The 21,480-nt window shown below is 38.4% G+C and overlaps 1 protein-coding gene across 4 annotated transcripts in view; it reads right to left on the reverse strand.

Moving 5' to 3' along the window:
* The window catches only part of Plcl2 (phospholipase C like 2), a 180,381-nt gene that overhangs the window by 85,272 nt on the left and 73,629 nt on the right, over positions 1-21,480 (reverse strand). The window contains exon 2 of one of the 4 annotated variants that reach the window (XM_047531660.1): positions 1,553-1,775. The exons of the other annotated variants lie outside the window; for them this stretch is intronic. Within the exon in view, the coding sequence (XP_047387616.1) occupies positions 1,553-1,775 (223 nt within the window). The remainder of the gene's footprint in view (positions 1-1,552; positions 1,776-21,480) is intronic. 4 annotated transcript variants of the gene reach the window in all.

Here is a 21,480-nt window from a genome sequence, read left to right on the forward strand (position 1 = left end):
TCAGGAAGCCCCATTTTTTAAAAAAATTAAAAGCCATACTTGGGTTAAGAAATCAATACAAACATCAATGATAGGATGGCAGGAATCCAGAAGACTCGAGCGATGAAACTAGAGCATTTGCAAAATAGAGCAATGCCAATCTGGGTTGTAGAAAGTCCACTTCTGCCATTTTCCTGAATCATCATATACCTTTTTAAAACCACAAGTCTCTTCCAAATTAATTAGCTCATCAAACTAAAATGAAAAGCAGTTTTAAAAAGCAGCAAAATCTCATCATTTATGCATTTAAATGGCATATGTTGCCAGTGACTAAAGCAATTCAACTTCTTCATTGAATTTTGTGTCACAGTTTTGCGCCCTCTTTGCTAGAAGTTCCAACTTTTGAGAGAAAACTACTTTTTACAAATGCACAATGAATTCCACACAGCAAGTACAAAATTCATTATAAATGCAGTTTCCTGAACATGGCTCATGCTTTAAATAATATAACAGAACACACTATTAATAGGGTCTCTACACCATATTGTACAGACTATAAACTAAGCAGCTTAGGTAATCCTACAAAGTACACACTGCACCCTTCAGTTTTGAAAAGTGGAAGTAAAAGGGCTTTGTTTTAATATGCTTCAGGAAGTTTGTGAAAGGAAATGAAATATAGGCATTTATAAGGTATGCTTAGGTTTTATATAAAGGTATTATAATGTAAGGTTAAATGCCACATTTAATTTTACTGTATTTTATCTCATTTAAGCTACCCAGAAGTTAAAAAAAAAAACAAAAAGGATGAATTCTGAGTGTACTTGCAGACTAATCATCAAAACTCCTTAATAAGCAGATTCCATCCTTATTCTAGGAATCAGGCTGCCCTTACCAACTACCAGTTCTAAATTGGGCTTTGACTCCTGAGTTTTAAAGCTGACCTTTCAGTCCATTATGCAACTCCACACTGACTTGCTAAAGTCCAAGCTTTTTAAGATAGGACACTGGGAATGAAGGAGCACCCAATAAAAGACTCTCACAGAAGGAAGAAACACAAGGATACCAGAATTCTGGATCAGACAGGCTATAATCTTCAAGATAGAATGACATCTTAAATGGTTGCTTATGAGAGTGAAAGTGGGTATTAATAAATATGCCACAACAACAGAGACTGTCTTGGGAAAACAGAAATGTATGGTCACCCTACTTGAAAGTGAACTTATTAGTAAAGTAAGTCTTTACTAAGTGCCAGGCACTGGAACAGGTACAGGGGATGTAGGCAGGCAGGTCTGGTCAGTCTAGACACTTCCTACTTTCAGGCCCCACCTTGTGCAATCTGGAAGCTCACCTATCCAAACCAGGTTCCCATCTATACCTACTCACAAGGAAGGACCTAATCTTGCTGCCTTGCATTGGGTGGACAAGGAGCTCTATGTACCGCTAAATAAGCCAAATCCTTAAGATTGCTTCTTGTTTACTTCCTGAGGCTGCTACAATTCTCTCCAATACACCCCTTCCTTGGTATGGGCTCTTAACCAAACTCCTAACCTGATTGGTAGAGTCGGGTTCTTACCCAGTTGCTGGCTGGAATTCCCTTTTGAGTGTCATGGATCTTGCAGGAATCACAGCAGGACCACCTTCTTAGCTGTATAGAATCCTGCTTTTGCATGACTCCCATGAGGTGCAGCCCTGCAGGCGCTGGCCTGGGCTGGTGGCACACTTGTGGACATTCAGATCTGCCATTCTCAGCTCCTGTCTCTCCCATAGTCTTCCTGAACATCTCACTGAAATTTTGCCTGTATGGTCCACAAATAGGATAAAGATACACAAAATGAGGTTTATGATCTGCTGGATGATATAACAGTAGCATGTGTGAGCACTATAAAGGGCAGGCTGCGGGAGGAGCACCTTTCACAAAGGGTACAGTTAACAGGAGCCTGTATAAGACTGGGCGTGAGTTCTTGGGGCTGAAACAAAGTGAGGTGCCAGGCAGCTGAGGAAGCCGGTGGCTGGCCTTCTCAATGGATCACTGATCAGTTTTTCTGGGGATCAGTCATGTTCATTACCACCCTGCCCTGTTCATATGCATTTGTATTGTATTGTAGCTCTTGCTTTAAGTCAAAATAGAAATGAATTACACATACGTGATGTCATTACTGCTGTGTCATCATTGACAACCTAAGACTCTCCAATAGCACAAGGTCACCTCAAAGAACAAAGCTCCGAGTTCAGAAATCCTTTGCAAGGTTTCTGAGTTGAGTCTGTGCCTTATGGCATTTTAAAAAAGGCATCTAAAAATCAGATTAGCAAAAAGATTATTTTTTAATCTAATCTTATGCATCTTCCCTCCTCTTCCAACCCAAATGTGATATAAAAATTCACTCAGGTTTATTGGAAATTATAATGGCAACAGAGAAATCACATTTTGTCCTCAGGAAAGAGCTGGAGTTTTAGTTGAACCATGTTTTATTCCAATTATAAATTTGTTTTTAAAGTAATTTAGTTGTGCTTTTGAAAGCATTACTGTAGAGCAGTTTTTAATTGAATAAGACTATAATTTGAGCCCAAGTGCTTTTAAAAATAAGCTAGGACTAGGAATATGAGCAAAGCAACCCTCTGCAAGGCCTATCTCAGCTCTCTCTGGGTAATCTTAGTACTTATAGCCCACTTCCACCCAACAAAATTGGAAGGTTCCCTGAGTTAGAAAATGTAATGAATTTCTTTATGAATTAATTTTTCTTTGTGAATTAATTCAGAAAGAAGAAAATTCCAAAGAGAATGAAGTGTGGAGAATAAAATCCATGATCAAGAAAAGCCATGACTGCTGACAGGACTCAGACATGCAGGATATGTCCCATACCTAAACATTTGAAGCCACACGGAAACTACATTCTCCCTAACTACAGTTGTTGCCCTGGGACAGGGAGGAGGGCTAACCTTTGTTGAGCTACTTTCACGTACAGGCTTTATGAGCATTATCTTTCTGAGTCCTCAACTGTGGGAAGCAGGACCTATCATCCCTATTCTGAGGTTAAATAGTTTGTCCAAGCAGATCGGTTCCTCCCCATATGGCTTGTCTCTGCTCTGTATGGCAGAAGCGGGGCTCTTATGCAGATTTCCTCAGATCCCAAATCTACTGGATGCCCACTTGGTGACACTCACAAGGCTCTGATAGTGGACAGAAAGCTGGGCATGGGGAATGGCAATGCTGGGTGATTCCCTCTGACCTCTCTCTGCAGAGGAGGCAAGAGAGTGTCTAACAGAAGCTTCACCCCCATGAGGTTCCCAGTGCATCTGGGTTCTGGTACCACCACTTGCTCCTTGTCCCCCTGCCTTGGGATAGGGATAGTTTTCTACTGTTGACAACTTCTGGTGGTTTTAGTAATCCTTTTTGGCCTTTTTGTTCTTCTGCCATCTGTATAATTCCCTTGATTAAATTATCTGTGTTAAGTACTGTTTTTCGAGTTGGACCCCTGAGTGACCGGTGCTCAAAGTCATAGCTGCTAAATGCAAAATCAAGTCTTGAAGGTGGCTCTGCCCGGCCCCTTCCCTGGCCTGGCCCTATCCTCTCTGCCAGTCAGACCTGAGATCTCCTTCAGGTCCTCCCTTACTAGCTGTGTGGCCTTGGGAAGGTCAATAAACCTCTCGAATCTCAGCAGCTAACTTTACAAAATGAGAAAAGTTAACTACTTGCCTTTCCTTTATGGGGTTTGGTAAGACATGAGGGAGATAATGTGAAAGCACTTGGAGAGGCTGACTTGCAAATGCAAGCCCTCAGTCTTATTTACTAGAATTATACTAAGCAATGAAGGAGCGAATTATACTGAGCAGAAGTTTACCTGAAATTAACCCTCAAGCTAATATTATGGATCTAAATGGCAAAAACTACACAGAAGAATACACTGTGAGTTTACACTTGGTTCTCTTCTAACAAAAGGGAAGTCAGGGATGGTCTCTGAAGCTTCTGCCTATTTGACCACTGCTGAGTGAACGCGGGCAGCTCTTTGTAGAGCACCTCAGTGAAAAGACAAGGCTGTGGGCTAGCTCTGGCGATGCAAAAGCAGCCCTGAAACATGGTCCACCATCACAGTACCATTTCCTAGGATGACTGTGGAGATTAAACAAGATAATGTAGAAACACCTCTCAAGGTCTCCATGCCCTCGAGAAACGTCAAGTGTAATTAACATGGTCTATATGATTACCATCATCATCATTCCTGTCCTCTCCTCTAATGTGTTTTGCCAGGGTTTGATCAGAGCCACCTCTTCTGTCTACCTCGTTTCCTGCAGAGTGACAGTCTCAGATCTGCTTCTCTGACCTCTTTCTGCACTTCAAGCAATCATCCTTACACAGGGATGGCTCTCCTTTCCCTCTGGCCTCTTTCCTTTCTTGTTATTTCTAGCTTGTCAGAGCACCTGGGAACCATGGTTTCAGCACCTCTACTTTTTTTTTTTTTTTTTTTTTGTCATACTGTGAAAGAAAAAAAAACTGTGCTGTCTAGCTATGTATTTACATAATAATGGGCTAATTAAAGGACTAATAAGAAATCCTAGACTCTGACTTTATATCTTGCTATATTCTGACTACTATTTTTTATTGTGAATAAAACACATATTGGTGGGGAAAATACTCAATTATCTTTGGGTAGATGGATACCTTCCCTTAGAGATAGCACAGGAAGGGAAGCGGAGAGACCCTTGTAGATCAGTTGTGAGTAAAAGTATAAAGCCACATAAGTGATTTAAAATTTTCTAGTAGTCACATTTTTTAAAAAATACACATCGGAAAAGGTGAAATAAACTTCAATAATTTATTTTATTTAGCTCAGAACATCCAAAATATTACCATTTCAACATGTAATGAGCATCAAAAATTATTGAGATATTTTGCTTTCTTTCTTCATAGTGTCTGAAATACAGCATAGTTTATATTTACAGCACATCTCAATTTGGATTAAGCACATGTCACTGCTCAATAACCACGAGGGAGCTCATGGATAACATAGCAGATAGTGTATGTCTAGATGATAAGCTTCTTAAAGGCAGGAACTTGTCATATTTTAATGACAAATCCCCCCCCCCATGTTTCTAGAGTGATGCTTTTTGCCCAAGGCAGGCACTAGACAAATATTCACCAAACTCAGGGATGAAAGGCTGGAAATAAGGGCTAGTGCTCATAAATGTGAGCAAGCTCAATCAATACTTTTTGAAACAACATTTTTGTGAATCTTACACCTTAAAAATTACAAATGGAAATCACTGCTAAAAATCCCACTTTCACCTTAAATAAACCTCAAAGATATACATGTATAATAAAGAGAGCAAGGTTAATCATCCTCCAAAAGAGAGAGAGAGAAGTTAAAAAAAATAGTAATGGCCCCAAATTTGGTCAAAATAAATGACCACAACAAAGCATCAAATACTATTTATTAAAAGGACCTCATATGTCTGATATTCTGTAAGAAGTTATAATGCGTGCTAGGCCACAGACAACTTGAAAAGGAATTAAAAATTAATATTACAATCAGGTAATTTATGAAAATGATGAATTTTTTTTTCTCAATGTTACTAAAAGCCTATTTTGCTTGCATTTTTAAAGGCTTAATATATGCAAATTGTATTTTGCTTTTACCTAGTTGATACAAATCAGCTTGCTCAGTCAGGAAAACCACTTAAAAATAATTTGTAGATCCGAAGGCCACAAAATTACACTGTTTATAGAACTACAATTCAGACACAGCCAAAGGGAAGGTGGTAGCTCCTTTCAACCCAGGGTACAGAAATCATAAATGTCAAGTTCCTCTTGACAACTAAGGTTGCTGGCCACTGGAACTCAGACAGCAGCCACTCATCAGGGATGCGTCTTCATGAAACTCAAGAGGCAATCCATTCCCCTCAAGGAAAGGAAATGGCTGCCCTCAACTAAAGTTTTATGAAATTGCAAAATACTTGGTGTGTCTTCACAAAGACTGTGAAACAGACTTCTAAGGAAAAGTCAACTCGCGCTAAAGGCACTTACTTGGAAGCCAGCTTTCTCTGTGGGGAAAACAAAAAAAGGTTTCTCCATCGCCATCACAGGCCTGGGTTTTGTTAGTTCTAAATATACCTTAACCAAAGGATTAAAAGGCCCATCTCTTTGAAATGTGCCTGGCTCTCCTATTGAAGCTCCTGTTACTGAGGAGGAGGGAACTGAAGTTTAATCAAATACAACCCAGTGAAGAAGAGACTCTCCGTGGCAGTAGCTTTGCCTTTTTATCTTTAGTGAAAAATCCTCTTTTAACTAAAACTTGATTTCTTCAACCTAGTAGAATTTCCGTCAGATCCCAGACCTGACAAATCTATGGTCCTATAGTCACTAATAAAATACCTGGGTTCAGTTAGTCCCTTCACATTTTCATCATCAAAATTCTTACAAAACATACAACAAATAGCCTCATTTATTTGGCGAAGAACAGTCATAGTGCATTACTTTCTAAATTATTACAATTACTTTAATTTTCAATTGGAATGAAAGTTGTTTGTGCTGCCCTTTACATGGAGATAAATAGTGCTTTTTGAAATCTCCACAATGATGTCTTTTGAACCTTTAAACTTTCAGGGTGTATACACGAATCACATTTTATCTTATTATTTTTTGAAAGGTATTCTAAATATCTTTTAAAATCAGTTGATTTTCCTCTGGAGGCAGCATTTATCTCTCCAGTAATTTTAAAAATTATTGACATATTTTGAGTTTTATTTTGTGTCAGTTTTTCACATGTTGTCCAATTCTAAACACAGATCTTTAAGCTGCTATATAGCCACTTTGAGGGGAGCCTGTGCTAATAAATGTCACATTTTTCAGTAATTCAATAATGTCATAAAGATGACAAATTTCATATGCTGACAACCAGCCACATGCTGGAATAATTAGTTTTCTACCTTCACTTGTGACTGTCATTCACTCGGTAAATATTTATTGAGTAGTCTGCGTGTGCCGGACATTGAAGGGCCCTGAGGTTACCAAGCAGAACTCAGCCAGGCCTTCCGGCGCTCACCATGCCGCTGGCCCGTGCTTCAACAAATGTGGGAGGGCAAAGATGACTATCTCCAGGCTGGGGTTGTGGCTCAGTGGAAGAGCGCTTGCCCAGCACGTGTGAGGTACCAGGTTGGATCCTCAGCCCCACATAAAAATAAATAAATAAAATCAATGTATTGTGTCCATCTACAATTAAAAAAATTTTTTTTTTTTTAAAGATGACAATCTCACAGACCTAGGTCAAATTCTAGCTCTGCTCTCAAGTAGTGGATGACCTGTGGCTGCTAGATTTGTCCTCTGGTCTTTGATTTCCTCATCCATTACACAAAGATTTAGATAATTCATTCTACTCAGTTGCTGTGAAGAGTCAAATGAAATAATGAAGATAAAAGGGAAAATATCTTTCACTCGGGACCCACAAATGTCAGTCTCCTTCCTCTTAAAAATATATAGCTTTCTATACTAAATGTCTATTCTATTTCTAAAACAGACATTCACTGAAAATCTTAAACCTCTTAGGTCTATCAATATTCAGGAGTTACATGTAATAAAGGTTCCTGAGGGGCCACAAATACCTTCATTCTTCATTCTGAGATTCTATGACAGGGACACTTTTGGGATCAACTATCAGGTTATCATTTGTTCTTCCTCCATTACAGTTTTAACAACTATAGATCTATCATCCTCAAAACAGGGTGGGTATGTAAAGAACTCTAGGGGTCCTTTCATCTTTCACCTGTGGGGATCACATTAGAGGAAGAACTGTAGGGTCAGGAGGGGGCAGAATAGTGATCAACTAGAGCGTGCTAGACCCAGGGCTGGGTGAACCATGGGCATTACCACGTCTGAATTCCACAGCTGCTTCCAGATGCAGATGTGATCTACCTTCTACAGAGAAATCCAATACTCAGGAGATTAAGAAAGTTGTCCATACAGACAGAGATGCAAGTAGCCCAATATCATTGATAGTGATCAAGTACACTGTTAATTTCAGACAGCTAAGACAGCCAACTCTATGTTTTCTATTTTAGCACTAAGGTTTTTGTTTTGTTTCTTAATTTTTTAAATTTGTTTTAATTGGTTATACATAACAGTAGAATGCACTTTGATACATCATATAATGGAGTATAATTTCTCATTCTTCTGGTTATACATGATGTAGAAACCCACCAGTCATATAGTTATATATGTACATAGGGTAATAATGTCTGATTCATTCTACTTTCCTTCCTACCCCCAAACCCCTTCTCCTCCCTTCACTCCCGTCTATCTAAGCTGAAGTAACTCTATTCTTCCTAGCACACCCCCCCCATCCCCATTGTGGATTAGCATCCGCATATCAGAGAAAATATTCTACCTTTGGTTTTGGGATTGGTTTATTTTACTTAGCATGATATTCTCCAGCTCCATTCATTTACTGGCAAATGCCATAATTTCATTCTTCTTTAAGGTTGAGTAATATTCCATTATATATATATATGTATGTGTATATATTTTTTTCTTTTTTTTTTTTTATCCATTCATCCGTTGAAGGGCACCTAGGTTGGTTCTATAGTTTAGCTGTTGTGAATTGAGCTGCTATAAACATCAATGTGGTAGCACTAAGTTTTTAGCTGTTGGTTTTATTCAAATCAATAAACAGTTATTAAACAGTGGGGGCCATGTACTATGGAAGTACTAAATATCTTCCTGTGGAGTGCAGATGGCAGAAAGAAGTAGTTTACAAGACTAGAAGCAAAGGCAAAAGTGTGCTCAGGAAGCAGTAGGTATCCAGAGTGGAACCATCATTCCTAGTCTGAAGGTGCAGAGAAGCCCTCCCTGAACTCCTGAGCCTAAAAAGAGCTAAAGCAGGCAGTTATTTCACCCTCTAATAAAGAGAAGTAATGAGAGGAAGTCCATGAAAAGTTCTCTGTGCAAAGCATACATCCATAAATCAGGGTATTAACCTTCTTGCACTTGTACTTCTTGAAAAGTTAACCCTAGTTTCTTTCAAGTAATCTATCTCTGAAATTATTAGGAATGGGTCTGATTCCTAAAATAATAACCCTGTAAGCATAACCCTTGCTTTCTATTGGTGACAACCTTCACTTGATTATGAGTTATCATTACTCTCATTTTCTAATTCATGGAACTCAGAAGTCAAGTGGATTAATCAAAAGAGGTAAACTCCGGAAAGATCTGCATGGAAACAAAACAACTGACACTCCTGCTGACACTGAAAGACATATAACCAAAGCCAGGGAAATGACTGATTATTTAATAAAATCTTATTTTTCCCAAATTCCAGAGTGTTACAACTAATTACAAGTCTCCTAGGCAGAATCACTAAGTGAAGTAGAAAGGATGAAATAGTGAAAATAGCTAGTGGCAAGTTATTTTTATTCTTAGAATTATTACACCTTTATTTCTTCCTTAAATATGACAGAATTTAAAAAATGATCTCTATTTATATAATTCCCCATTTCTTTTATAAACAAGTATCAGTACCTGTTAGTGGGGGCTTATCGTTTAAGCTTTGATCTTAGAACCACAACACATCATCACACAGCTTCTGGCAGAACAATAGAACGGTTCCATTTCCTGTCTTACTATAAAGCATGATCTACCTAAATGGTTGAAAAAGCTTTCATATTTTGACTAAGTGCCTTTACAATATAGAGAAAAATGCAGTCTGCTACTGACCCACACTGAAGCACAAAATCATTACATTTGAAAATGTGACTGCAAAATGCAATGAAAGTCTTTGGCACGTTCCACATTAATTAAGGAACAAGAATCTGCTCCAGTGATATCTTGTATGTGTTTCAGTACAATTTTCTGGATAAACCAGAAAGGGTCTTTTATTTTTATTTAATGTTTTTAAAAAAAATGTTTTTAAGAAGTTGTAGACCTTTGCGGTGCTGAGAATCAAACCCAGTGCCTCATACATGCTAGGCAGGCACTCTACCACTGAGCCCCAGAAAGGGCCTTTTCAATGAGAACTCTGTGTCCCTGTGAAAGTTCTCTGAGTTTGTGATGCTCAGTATTAGCTTTGTATAGGACTTAGTGATGACAGTTCTTGCCACCTCACATGGTTGAAGTACAGTTCTAAAGACCTGCTGCTCTTATCCCATTTGGGCTACTTACCCCCACAACACTTGACTCTGCTTTGAACATGACCACACATGACAAACTTTTAGACTTGGCTAGTTATTTTATAAATCCAAAGAAGAATGGATTAGAGATTGGCTGAATCATGGCAAATCAAACCCTGAAAAAAATCAAAAACCATCCTTTAACAACAGCTCCACTAGATGTATGTTCACCTGGAAGGCATTACGTTCTAGTGAACTCAGCTATGTGGGCGGGGTATGACCTGGAGGGATTTTTTTTTTTTTTCAAAATGTTCTTTAATACATGTTTTATATCATCTTTAATACAAAAAAATTTCAAGATAAAAATAGACTATTGACATGGAAAAACAATTCAAAGCAAAAGCCCATTTATGGTAGATTAGCTGATTACTATTTACATACAATGTAGAAATAGATAGAGGAAGACACAGTTATATAGACATAAAAATACACTTGTAAAATAAGTTTATTTTGTCAAATAAAAAAGAAGAAATTTCACTTCTACAAGCCCCGAAGAGTATGGCTTTCTTTTCTATTTTTTTCTTTAAATAAGAAAATATACAGTTGTAGAACAGCTTTTCTTCTTTGAGTAAAGGGCAGAAGAAAGTTTGGGATGGAGCAGAAGCAGTCAGTGTTGTGAAAGGAAAAGAGTCACATTCCCTATGCCAGGGGGCTCCTAAGAACAGGAGAAAGGCAGGACACATTGGCTAGACACCAAATGCTAAATGAAACCAGGCAGTCCCAGGGAACCTCCTATCCCAGGCTATTTCTGGGATGATGCTTACCTCTCAATTCAAAATGGTTGAACAACCCTCTACCCAGAAGAGTGCATTCCTGCCTTGGCTCTGGGCCACATTTCTGGGTTTTGATAAGTTTCTGCACTGATGATGATACACATCAACCCTCCACCCAAACACAGACACCCCACAGCAGGAAAAGGAGACAAAAATGGCAAGTCCTGTGACCACAGGCATAGAAGCTGTCCCAGAATTCTCCGGGCAATGAACTACAGTTCCTAAAAACCTGCAAAAGCCTAAATAAAGTAGTAAAATGAAAAAGAGGATGGAGGACGAATGAAGCAAAAAACAAGGGAGAATGGGTCTTAATTTTATGGTTTGGGGAAAGAGCTATGTGGTATATTAGGTTCAGCTGGACAGATATTTATAAACTGCCTCCCAGGTGCCATGAACTCTTCTAATGATTCTGGGTTTTTGGACAAAACGCATATGCAATCTCTGATTCAGATACTCCTCTGCACCATTTCCGTAAAGATGAAACTATTAACCAGAAAACATATTTTTAGAAACGTGTGTCCTACCTACTCACAAAGAATTGATGCCTATGGTTACAGCATCAAAGAGGATACTTCAAGATGAAGAAAACAGTATCTAGAAGATTTGGGGCAAGGTGTCATCACACTCCTGAGGTGAATAAACTGCTATAGCTACACCCTGAATTTTGTGACAGAAAAGTCACAAACAGCAATACACAGGGTTACATTTCTTTACTGTCCAGCAAAATTAAGCAAGCACAAGTTCTTGCAGAGACTAACTTTCAGAAACTAAATTCAAGATACAATTTGTTACGTGGCTCAGGTGTAAAGAACACTGTGAAATAAAGTGAGGACAACCACTTTTTTCTTAGGAAAGGAAACCTCAAAGATATGAAAGTTAGTAAATAAGTTAACCTTCCAGAACAGTCACTGGCATGCTTCAAATAAAACATCTTTCAGGAGATGGTCCCACAGACACACACATGAAGATAATTACAACTGATCCCAATAACCATGCTCACAGAAAACTTCATTACTATTTTAAACTCCAGAGACCCTGCATCTTATAGAAGAAAAAGTAGGTCCAAATCTTCAACATGTCGGCTTAGGATCATACTTCCTTAACAGGACTCCCATAGCACAAGAAATAAAAGCAAGAATCAATAACTGGGATAGATTCAAACTAAAAAGCTTTCTCTCAGCAAAGGAAACTATCAGAAATGTGAAGAGAGAGCCTACAGAGTGGGAGAAAATCTTTGCCAATCATACTTCAGCTAGAGCACTAATTTCCAGAATATATAAAGAACTCAAAAAAACTCTACACCAAGAATACAAATAACCCAATCAACAAATGGGCTAAGGATATGAACAGACACTTCACAGAAGAAGATGTACAAGCAATCAACAAACATATGAAAAAATGTTCAACATCTCTAGTAATAAGAGAAATGCAAATCCAAACTACCCTAAGATTCCATCTCACCCCAATTAGAATGGCGATTATCAAGAACACAAGTAACAATAGGGGAAAAAGGTACACTCATACATTGCTGGTGGGGTTGCAAATTAGTGCAGCCACTCTGGAAAGCAGTGTGGAGATTTCTTAGAAAACTTGGAATGGAACCACCATTTGACCCAGCTATCCCACTCCTTGGCCTATACCCAAAGGACTTAAAATCAGCATACTACAGTGATGCAGCCACATCAATGTTCATAGCTGCTCAATTCACCATAGCCAGATTGTGTAACCAACCTAGATGCCCTTCAATTCATGAATGGATAAAGAAACTGTGAGATATATATATACACACACACAATGGAATATTACTCAGCCATAAAGAAGAATAAAATTATGGCATTTGCAGGCAAATGGATGAAATTGGAGAATATCATGCTAAGTGAGATAAGCCAATCTCAAAAAATCAAAGGACGAATGATCTTGCTGATAAGCGGATGATGACACATAATGCAGGGTGGGAGGGGGGCAAGAATAGAGGAAGGAGGAACTGTATAGAGGGGAAAGAGGGGTGGGAGGGGTGGGGGAAAGGAAAAAATAACAGAATGAATCAAACACCATCACCCTATGTAAATGTATGATTACACAAATGGTATGCCTCTACTTCATGTACAAACAGAGAAACGCAATGTGTCCCATTTGTTTACAATAAAAATAAATTAAAAAAATAAAGAGTCTAATTTACAAAGAAAAAATAAAGGAAAAATTAGTAAATTGAACCATATCAAAATTAAAAACTTTTGCTCCAGGAAAGACCCTATGATCCTATTTAAGAGAATGAAACAATAAGTCTCACAGTGGAAGAAAAATATTTGTAAATCATGATTCTGACAAAGAATCTCAAAACTCAAAAGCAAAACCCACCTCAAACCATGCAATTAGAAAATAGATACAAATGAGGGCTAGGGATGTGGCTCAGTGGTTGAGTGCTTGCCTAGCATGGGTGAGGCACTGGGTTTGATTCTCAGCACCACATATAAATAAATAAAAATTAAAGGTCCACTGACAACCAAAAATCATTTGAAAAAGACAGAAAATAGAGAAGAATGAACAGTTCACCTACAATGTTCATAGATAGCAAATAAAATGTGAAATGGTGCTCAACATAATTAGTCATTAACGGACATGCAACTTGAAAGAACAATGAAATATTATGACATGCCTATCAGGACACACACACACATGCACAAAAAAAAAAAAAACCCTCAGTAAGGCTTTAATCATTCCTCTGAGACAGTGAAAATGGTGTCACAATTTTTCTCATGAGATTATTGTTGACTTTATTTTTTTAATTCCTCAATATCAACCTTTATAGTATGGTATTTGAGATTTTAAAAATGAATGAAAAACTAGCTGATGTAAAATTCACTTGAATTAAATCGATAGTAAACTGGAGAAAATATGTTTCCTTAATTTTTGCCATTTGATCAACATATTTCTGTATTATATTTAATGAACATATTTCCAGTAAATACAAATCATGATAACTATAACTGAGAGTGAGTTGAGAAGTTTAATTTTTCAAAGTTCAAATTAAACCAAATTTCAATGATGCATTCTCTGCTTCAGAGGTACCTCTGCACCACTTCATGTATTAATCAGAAAACATATTTTTAGAAATGTGTGCCCTACTTGCTCACCAACAATCTGAATGGTTACTGCATCAAAGAGGATGCTTCAGGATGAAGAAAACAGAGTATCTAAAAGTTCATGTATGCAAAATACCCTGGGGAGGCAGAGGGAAACACTTCCTTGAGAACAGAAAGAAAGAAGAGTTCACACCTTACATTTAGTTGAGGCTTTTAATCAGAAAATAAATGTGGCCTAAAATGCATAAGACACATCATCAGCTGATTTTGAAATATCAGTCAAATTTAGAGATTCCTACTTGGGCTTATAATGGTCCAGTGGCTTATCATCTCATAGTCGACAAAGCAACGACAATAACAAAACAAATTGCTGGTGCTGTGAACGAGTAAACATTTCCCAAACAACACTTCATCATTCCCTAGAGTTATTTTTTCTTGAACAATTACCCTCGTTTGGCAAATATCTGTGCATCAGCCAAAAAGTTCTAAAAGGACAAGGGCTGACTAAAGAAAATTACACATGAGTTTTCCTATGCTTTGGCAAAGGGCAAGATCTGCTTTCCTCACTGCCAACAAAACTTCCTAAATTGAAAAGAGTCATTTTCAATAAGTCTCCATCATTTAAATTTGTTGCTAGGATTCCAGGCTTGTTGCATTGACACAATGTCCTCTGGCATCTGAGCATGCCAATGCTTCTATGGCCAGAAAACTAATGAGCTTGTAAGAATGTTCTTACATCATTACATCCCCTAGAACATCGTGGCCGCCAGTACCTCTCCAGTTAGAACATTCTTCTCCCTTCCAGTGGGGAAACAGAGTCTAGACCAAATATCAATGAACTACAAAAACATAAAAAATTAAAATATAAAAAAAGTAGGCAGTCTCCAAACCAGCCCTTTTTCTACTTCCCACTATAGCTTTCTTTCTCTCAAAGGACTAGGAGGTCCAAAGTGGCAACTCACTGAAATAAAATTGTGAGTAACAGGAAAAATGACTTGCTGTCATGGGCCACTAGAGAAAAAAAAAATTAATCAATTTGTGAGTATTGATGAAAAAGGGGTCCAAAGGTAAAGACATCACAAATAATTTGTAATCTGTCTTGAAGTCATTTGTTTTTTTTTTTTTTTCAGATTTTTTTTTTTTAAGTCATTTGTTTTAAACCTTCGAAAGGCTTTTTTTTTTTTTTTAACTGTCCTCTTATCAACAATAAAAGAAGGGTCATCATTTCTTCTTCTATCCTCTGACTACATTTTAAGTATAAAACTAAAAGCAAAGTTTGATATAGACTCCAAACTGCATAATCAGCTCAAAATAATAATGTATTGGCTAAATACATCCCTAATGTATGTTTGGCTTTGTTTGAAAATTCAATTATTGAAACTCATTCCCAATGTGATCACAGTATATAAAGTGGGGTCTTTAGGAGGTGACTGGTATCTTTATAAAAGAGGCTGAGGGATATTCTCCCAGCACTTGAGCATGCAGCAAGAGATATATCATCTATGAATCAGAAAGCAGCCTTCACCAGACACTAAATCTGCTGATGCCTTGACCTTGGACTTTCCAGCCTCTAGAACTATGAGAAATAGATTTATTTTGTTTATAAGCCACCCAGTTTGTGGTACTTTGTTAAAACAGCCTAGATGAAGACATGTATCAAAGTTAATACAAGGACCACGAGAGGCATCAATGAGTTGTAATTCATCAACACTTACAAAGTGCTAAGCAGTGAGCAGGGACAGGCTCTGGAATGAAACACAGACCCTGCCCTCCATTACCTTACAGAGGTTATAAGAAATACAAGTGGTGTGTCCTAAGAGACATTTAAGGAGCACTGTGATGTTCTGAATATATAGAGGGTCTGAATGGGTAAAAGTGGAGGGAACTAGCAAGAAGGGACATTTCTAATAAAAGGAACATCATGAGAGTGGAAAGGTACCTGGGGCAACCATGAAGGGCAGCCAGTTTGAGTTTGGTGTGGCCTAAGTACAGACTGTGGGCCCTCCCACAGCAAGAGCTAAGGCTGGAAAGGTAAACTAAGGCAAATCACAGGAACTATGAATGCCAGTCAGGGAGTAACTGCTTACAGGACTATGTCCTAAGACATAGTAAGAAAACATTGCCCTCTAGTCAGGGAAAAAGCAAATACGAATCATTTGAACATGAAACTAATTCCCTCAATAAATAGACATTCAATGGCTATCCAATATCTAGAATACCTAGCACAGGGCCTTGTGTGAATTTGGAAGACTTCCAGTATATATGAGACTCAGTACTGAGATTCAAAATACCATAGGGCTACCAGGATGAACGCACATGGATTCTACCCTTAAGGTTCTTCCATCTAGACAGATGGGTCCCAATCAAGGACCAAGAGTTTGGGACTGTCCCATACCAGTGATGGCAATCTTTTCAAAAAAGAGTAATCTAAGAAAGTCAACCATCCAAATGCCACCCTAGTATGGCAGACTCAAAGTTCAAGACTCAAAATTCAAGAAGTAGCTAAAGACTGAAGTAAATAAGCCCCACAAAAATGAGAACATTCTCCACTCCCCATGACACTCCATGTCCCTCTCCATTTAGGGAAGGGAGGAGAGCTCACCTAGTGACCTTCCTTCCTTTAACAGATGACAAAGCTCCATAGGCATTGTTGAGATGGCTAATTTTGTGTGTCAATTTGACTAGATCATGGTATACAGTTGTTTGGTCAAACACTAGTCTAGGGGTTGATGCGAAGGTATTTTTAGGTATGATTAATATTTATAATAAATTCACTTTAAGTAAAGCAGATTAGCCTCTGCAATGTGCGTGGGCTTAATCCAGTCAGTTGTAGGCCTTGAGAACAAAGACTGACATTTCTTGAAGAAGGAATTCTGTCTCCAGATAGAAACACAGAAAATCTGCCTGAGTTTCCAGATTCAGATTTAAGACTGAAACCGTGACCCTTACTGCTTCTAGCTTGCCTTATATATCTTGGTCATGCTAGCTCCCACAACTGCTTGAGCTAATTCATTAAAAATTTCTCTCTGTTTACATTGATGTGCATATGCATACCCTATTGGTTCTATTTCTCTGGAGCACCCTAATATAATTGGGATCTGGAATGTGGCATCTACTGTGATCTCTTTTATAACCATCCTCCTTTTTGTCAATAGCTACTTGAGAGATACACATCTTGTCCTCTTGCCCATTTCTTTCTGTGATGTAACCACCTGGAAGGTTAGGGTTCAACTTCTACTGTTCCTCTACTGCCAATTCTTTCTAAAACAAGCCTTGACGCACAGTCAAGTACCAGTATAGAGTCTACCCCCAGTAGCCCAGACACACCAGATGGTTCCAAGGAAAGCCAGGTCTCCTGGGAGACTGGCAGGAGCTTTCCTACTGGAAAGTGGAATCTGGAGGAGGTCTGTCTCTCAAGGCAAGGACATGGTACCCAGGGTGACCTTCACATTCAGAGGAGTTTGGTCCAGAAGCTTCCTTTTCCTGATTGAGTCATTCTGAACTTCTCCAGAGTTTAGCTGAGAGTATATCCTCCCTCCCCACACCTCCCCTCAGCCATCTGCAAGAACCTCCATGTATCTTCCTGTGTCTGAGCATCACATGGCCTAGAAGCCCTACCTGGGCCTCTCAGACCCTTCTGACATTTTAAATAGTCAAGGAAACCACATCATCTGGACCCTGTAATTCAGAAGTCTGATCCTTCATAGGAGTCTAAAACTATTATAATGAAAGCTTTTAATAAGCTGCTGTTGTATTCCATACTAGATCTTGCAAAGCTGCTGAACCTACTACCTAAGAGAGTCAAGGGCCTGAAATCTGAGTGATTCTGAGCTTCACTGAACTATGCCATGAGTGAGTGAATGAGGAACCAAATCCCAGTCTGTTTATGGAAGGCCTATTATCCTAACTCTGCCTCAGTGAAATCTGAGGCTTGAGGGAAAAATTCATTTTATTCTTGGAGACCTTTCAGAGGAAGGCAACAGTCTTGGAGCTCAGGGTAGAATTCTCTATGCCTCATTGCTCTGACTACACAAGTAAGACCTGAAGCAAGTATCCTTTTCTCTACTTGATGGGTCAACTCACATTAAAAACCTGACTAGGGAAAAGGGCTAGTATCAGAAGTGAACCCAGTTGGATGCAGGAGCCTTTGGAGAAATTTCAAGTGCCTGAGCTGTTGACTTAAGCCCTTTCCCTCCTTATACACTTAAGAGTCTCGTGAGCACAATTTTCAAGACTATTCAATAAGCATCTATTATGCAAAGTAAGACATAACTGCATTTTCAAAGGTATTAAATCTTAGTGCTACAGAGCAAAGACTTCAGGCTTAGACTTCGCTTAGCGAATGATATACAGCACAGAAAGACAACCATGATCCAAAATAGAAACTGTTAACGGCAGCAACAGGTACAAAGTGCTATGAGGACTCAGGCAGAAGGGATCGTGTTCCTCTGGGAGACATCAGAGCTCTCCAAAGCACCTTACATGCAAATGCATTTCCCTATGTGTGCATCCAGGTGCCTCCTTCCCAAAGACACCACTACTTTAGGAGGTAGCAAACTGGATAGCTGGCCCCTGGAAGCATTCCTATATCTCAGGGAGATTCATTTGCCAGCAGCCCAGGACCGTTATGAGGTACCCACCCTTCCTCTCTTCATCTGATGTTTCTTCCTGAAGCTTGCTCAGACCCATCCACATCCACATATCTGAGCTCCTCCAATGGCCTCCTAGCCTGCCAAGTCACTCACCCAGGTCCTCTAATCTATTCTCCACTGCAGTCATGTGTCATCTTGATGTCTGCCTGCTTACAACTCTTGCATGTTTTCCTTTCCTCTCCAGATAGAACATTCCTTAGGATGGCCCACAAGCCCTGCAAGGACTGGACCCTACCTCCCAAATCCCAGCTTGTGTCCTACCTAACTCTTCCCACCACCATCATTCTCTCTTGTACTCCCCAAGCCTCGTTATCTACTGAACCTTTGTCTACATGGTTCATTTTGCCTGGAATGCCTTTCCCTCCTCCTCCCACTTTGCTGAATTCAACTCCTACTTAGTCTTCAGATCCTAGACCAATTATCCCTATTCGGATATCCTAGTCAGGTCTAATTCTCCCATTACATGTTTTCTCAACCCATATACCTGTCCTATCACTTATCATTTTTGCAATTTTACATTTACTTTTCTCATTACGTAATGAATGAATGTCTCTCCCACTACACTATAAACTCTGTGAGATCATGATCATGACAATTTCATTTTGCCAATATCTAGCACAGAGTAGGATACTTGGCAGACCCTAAATAAAAATTTGCTGAGTGAAAAGTTAAGAGCATAAGGTTCTAATAGAACAGTGACAGTGGTGCAGTGGCGGCTAAGTTGAGAATCTCTCACTCTCATGGTGCTTCTTTCCAATCACACTGTGGGGTTCTGAGTGTTTTTCAGAAACAAGAATCATTTAATAGTCTTTTTTTCCCCACTTCACTATCTTAAACATAATTTTAAAGTACTTAAGGGATCTAGAAATTTCGAGCAATTTAGGTAGTTAAAAATCATTCATAAACTTGGGTAATCTCAAATTTTATAACTTTTTCATCCTTTATTTCAAATATGTAAATCAATAACAATGTAGAGCACAGGGCTAGTAGGTCTCAGGAAAATAAAAATGAGCAACACCTTTCTTGTTCCTGTTCAATAGTGAATACTGCTCAGTGGGCTTTTGAGTCTGGCACCTAGGTTCAAATTCCTGACCAACCACCCAAGAGTAGTGTGACTTAAAAAAAAAAAAATGTTGCTTAAACTTCTCAAGACTCAGTTAGCTCACTTGTAGAATGGGAATAATAACAGTAGTACTAAGACATAGTTTATCTGAATACTTGATAACCTGTGTGCAAAACCTTTTGAGCACTCTTCTCAGTGCCTATTGGAGATAAAAAGTTAAATAAGACTGCCTTCTTCTATACTCTCAAAGGATTCACAGTCACAAGGGCAGGAAAACATCTAGTAAACATAATTTTAATATAAGTCAGTAAATGGAACCTCAAGTATGAATAGGTTGCTGGTGACGGTCCAGAACATGTAATTCTATCATCTGATTTTATTATCTACTTGTGAATTATAATATTAGTAATTTACTTCTAATTTTCTCACAAATGGTTCAAGAAAAGTTATTTTTTACATCTTCATGAATATGATGGCTGCTATTTTTTTCAAAATTTGATAAGATATATTGTTTCAAATAGATCCTTGTGTGTGTGTATGTGTGTATATGTATGAGAGAGAGAGATCCATTTTCAACTCATGTAATTAATTCAGACAAAAATATTTTAGATTTACCCAAGCACTAAGTTGTTATATATCTCCATCAGTACCAAATAATTAAAATTTAAATATATAATCCTTCAAATTAATATTATTTAAAATTTCTGATAAGTGAAATCTTTCAATAAACATTAGAACAAGCAATCACAGTATAAATAGTTTTCATGGGTGAAAAATATCTTAGCCACACCTATCCAATTTAACCTTCTTTTAAGAGAAGCTATTTTTTTCATCCTTGTGATTATGATGACCCGTTTTTTTAAGTTTGAAAATATACTGCTTTGAATATTTATGAGTGTGTGGGGGGGGGTGTGAGGGCACATATGCATACACACACATATTCTTGCCTTCTTATTACTCTGTCCAGTTATCTTAAGGAGTAAGGAGAAGGAGATTTAAAACTTGGAGGTATTTTTTTTTCTAAATCCTTTATTCACTACAGCTTTTTGGCTTAGAAGGATCCTAGAAATGCCTTCTCATGTCAGATGCTCCTAGCTTTATTTTTCAAAGTAGTTTTAATTGCTTTTGCTCCCTTTACACTTGAATTTCACTGCATGACATTCTTACAATATGAAGTTGTAGAATGCTATCAGTAGCAGGCAATGCCACAGGGCAGGATAAGGATTATGAAAATATCAATGAGTACAGTCCATTCCTTTAATTCTCTTCACTAATTATAGTTAGGTTATTTAAAAACAATTGACTTTGAATTATTAATACTGAAGAACTATTACAGCATAAGAATCACACATGAAAAGACCTTGAGAAAAGAAAAAAAGCAAGATTCAAGATGGGGCTCCTGACTGCAATGAGAATCCAGAGAACCTGGTAGTAGGGTCATGGGGCATTTTGAGCAGCTAAGGTCAGCCATCACTCAAGGACAGAAATGCCTCATATTGATGAGACCTTAGCTGTGTATCTGTGCTAGCTTAGCACTCCATTTCAAGACTAAATCAACTGAACAAACCTTTCAAACTAAATCTCTTTTAAACTAATCTCTTCTGTAATATTCCATCCTCTTCGTTCCTTCGACCAGTCTTCTATTCCCTATATCTAAACTGCTACCAGAGGAGAATGTCTACTTATCGCCTTGGGCAGTGCTTCCCTCATCCGCCCCATGCTTCCTGAGATTCCCTATAGCCCGTATGGATCTTGGATCATTCCTAACTGCCATTCAC

This window comes from Sciurus carolinensis, chromosome 17 (genome assembly GCF_902686445.1).
Source record: "Sciurus carolinensis chromosome 17, mSciCar1.2, whole genome shotgun sequence".
NCBI lineage: Eukaryota > Metazoa > Chordata > Mammalia > Rodentia > Sciuridae > Sciurus > Sciurus carolinensis.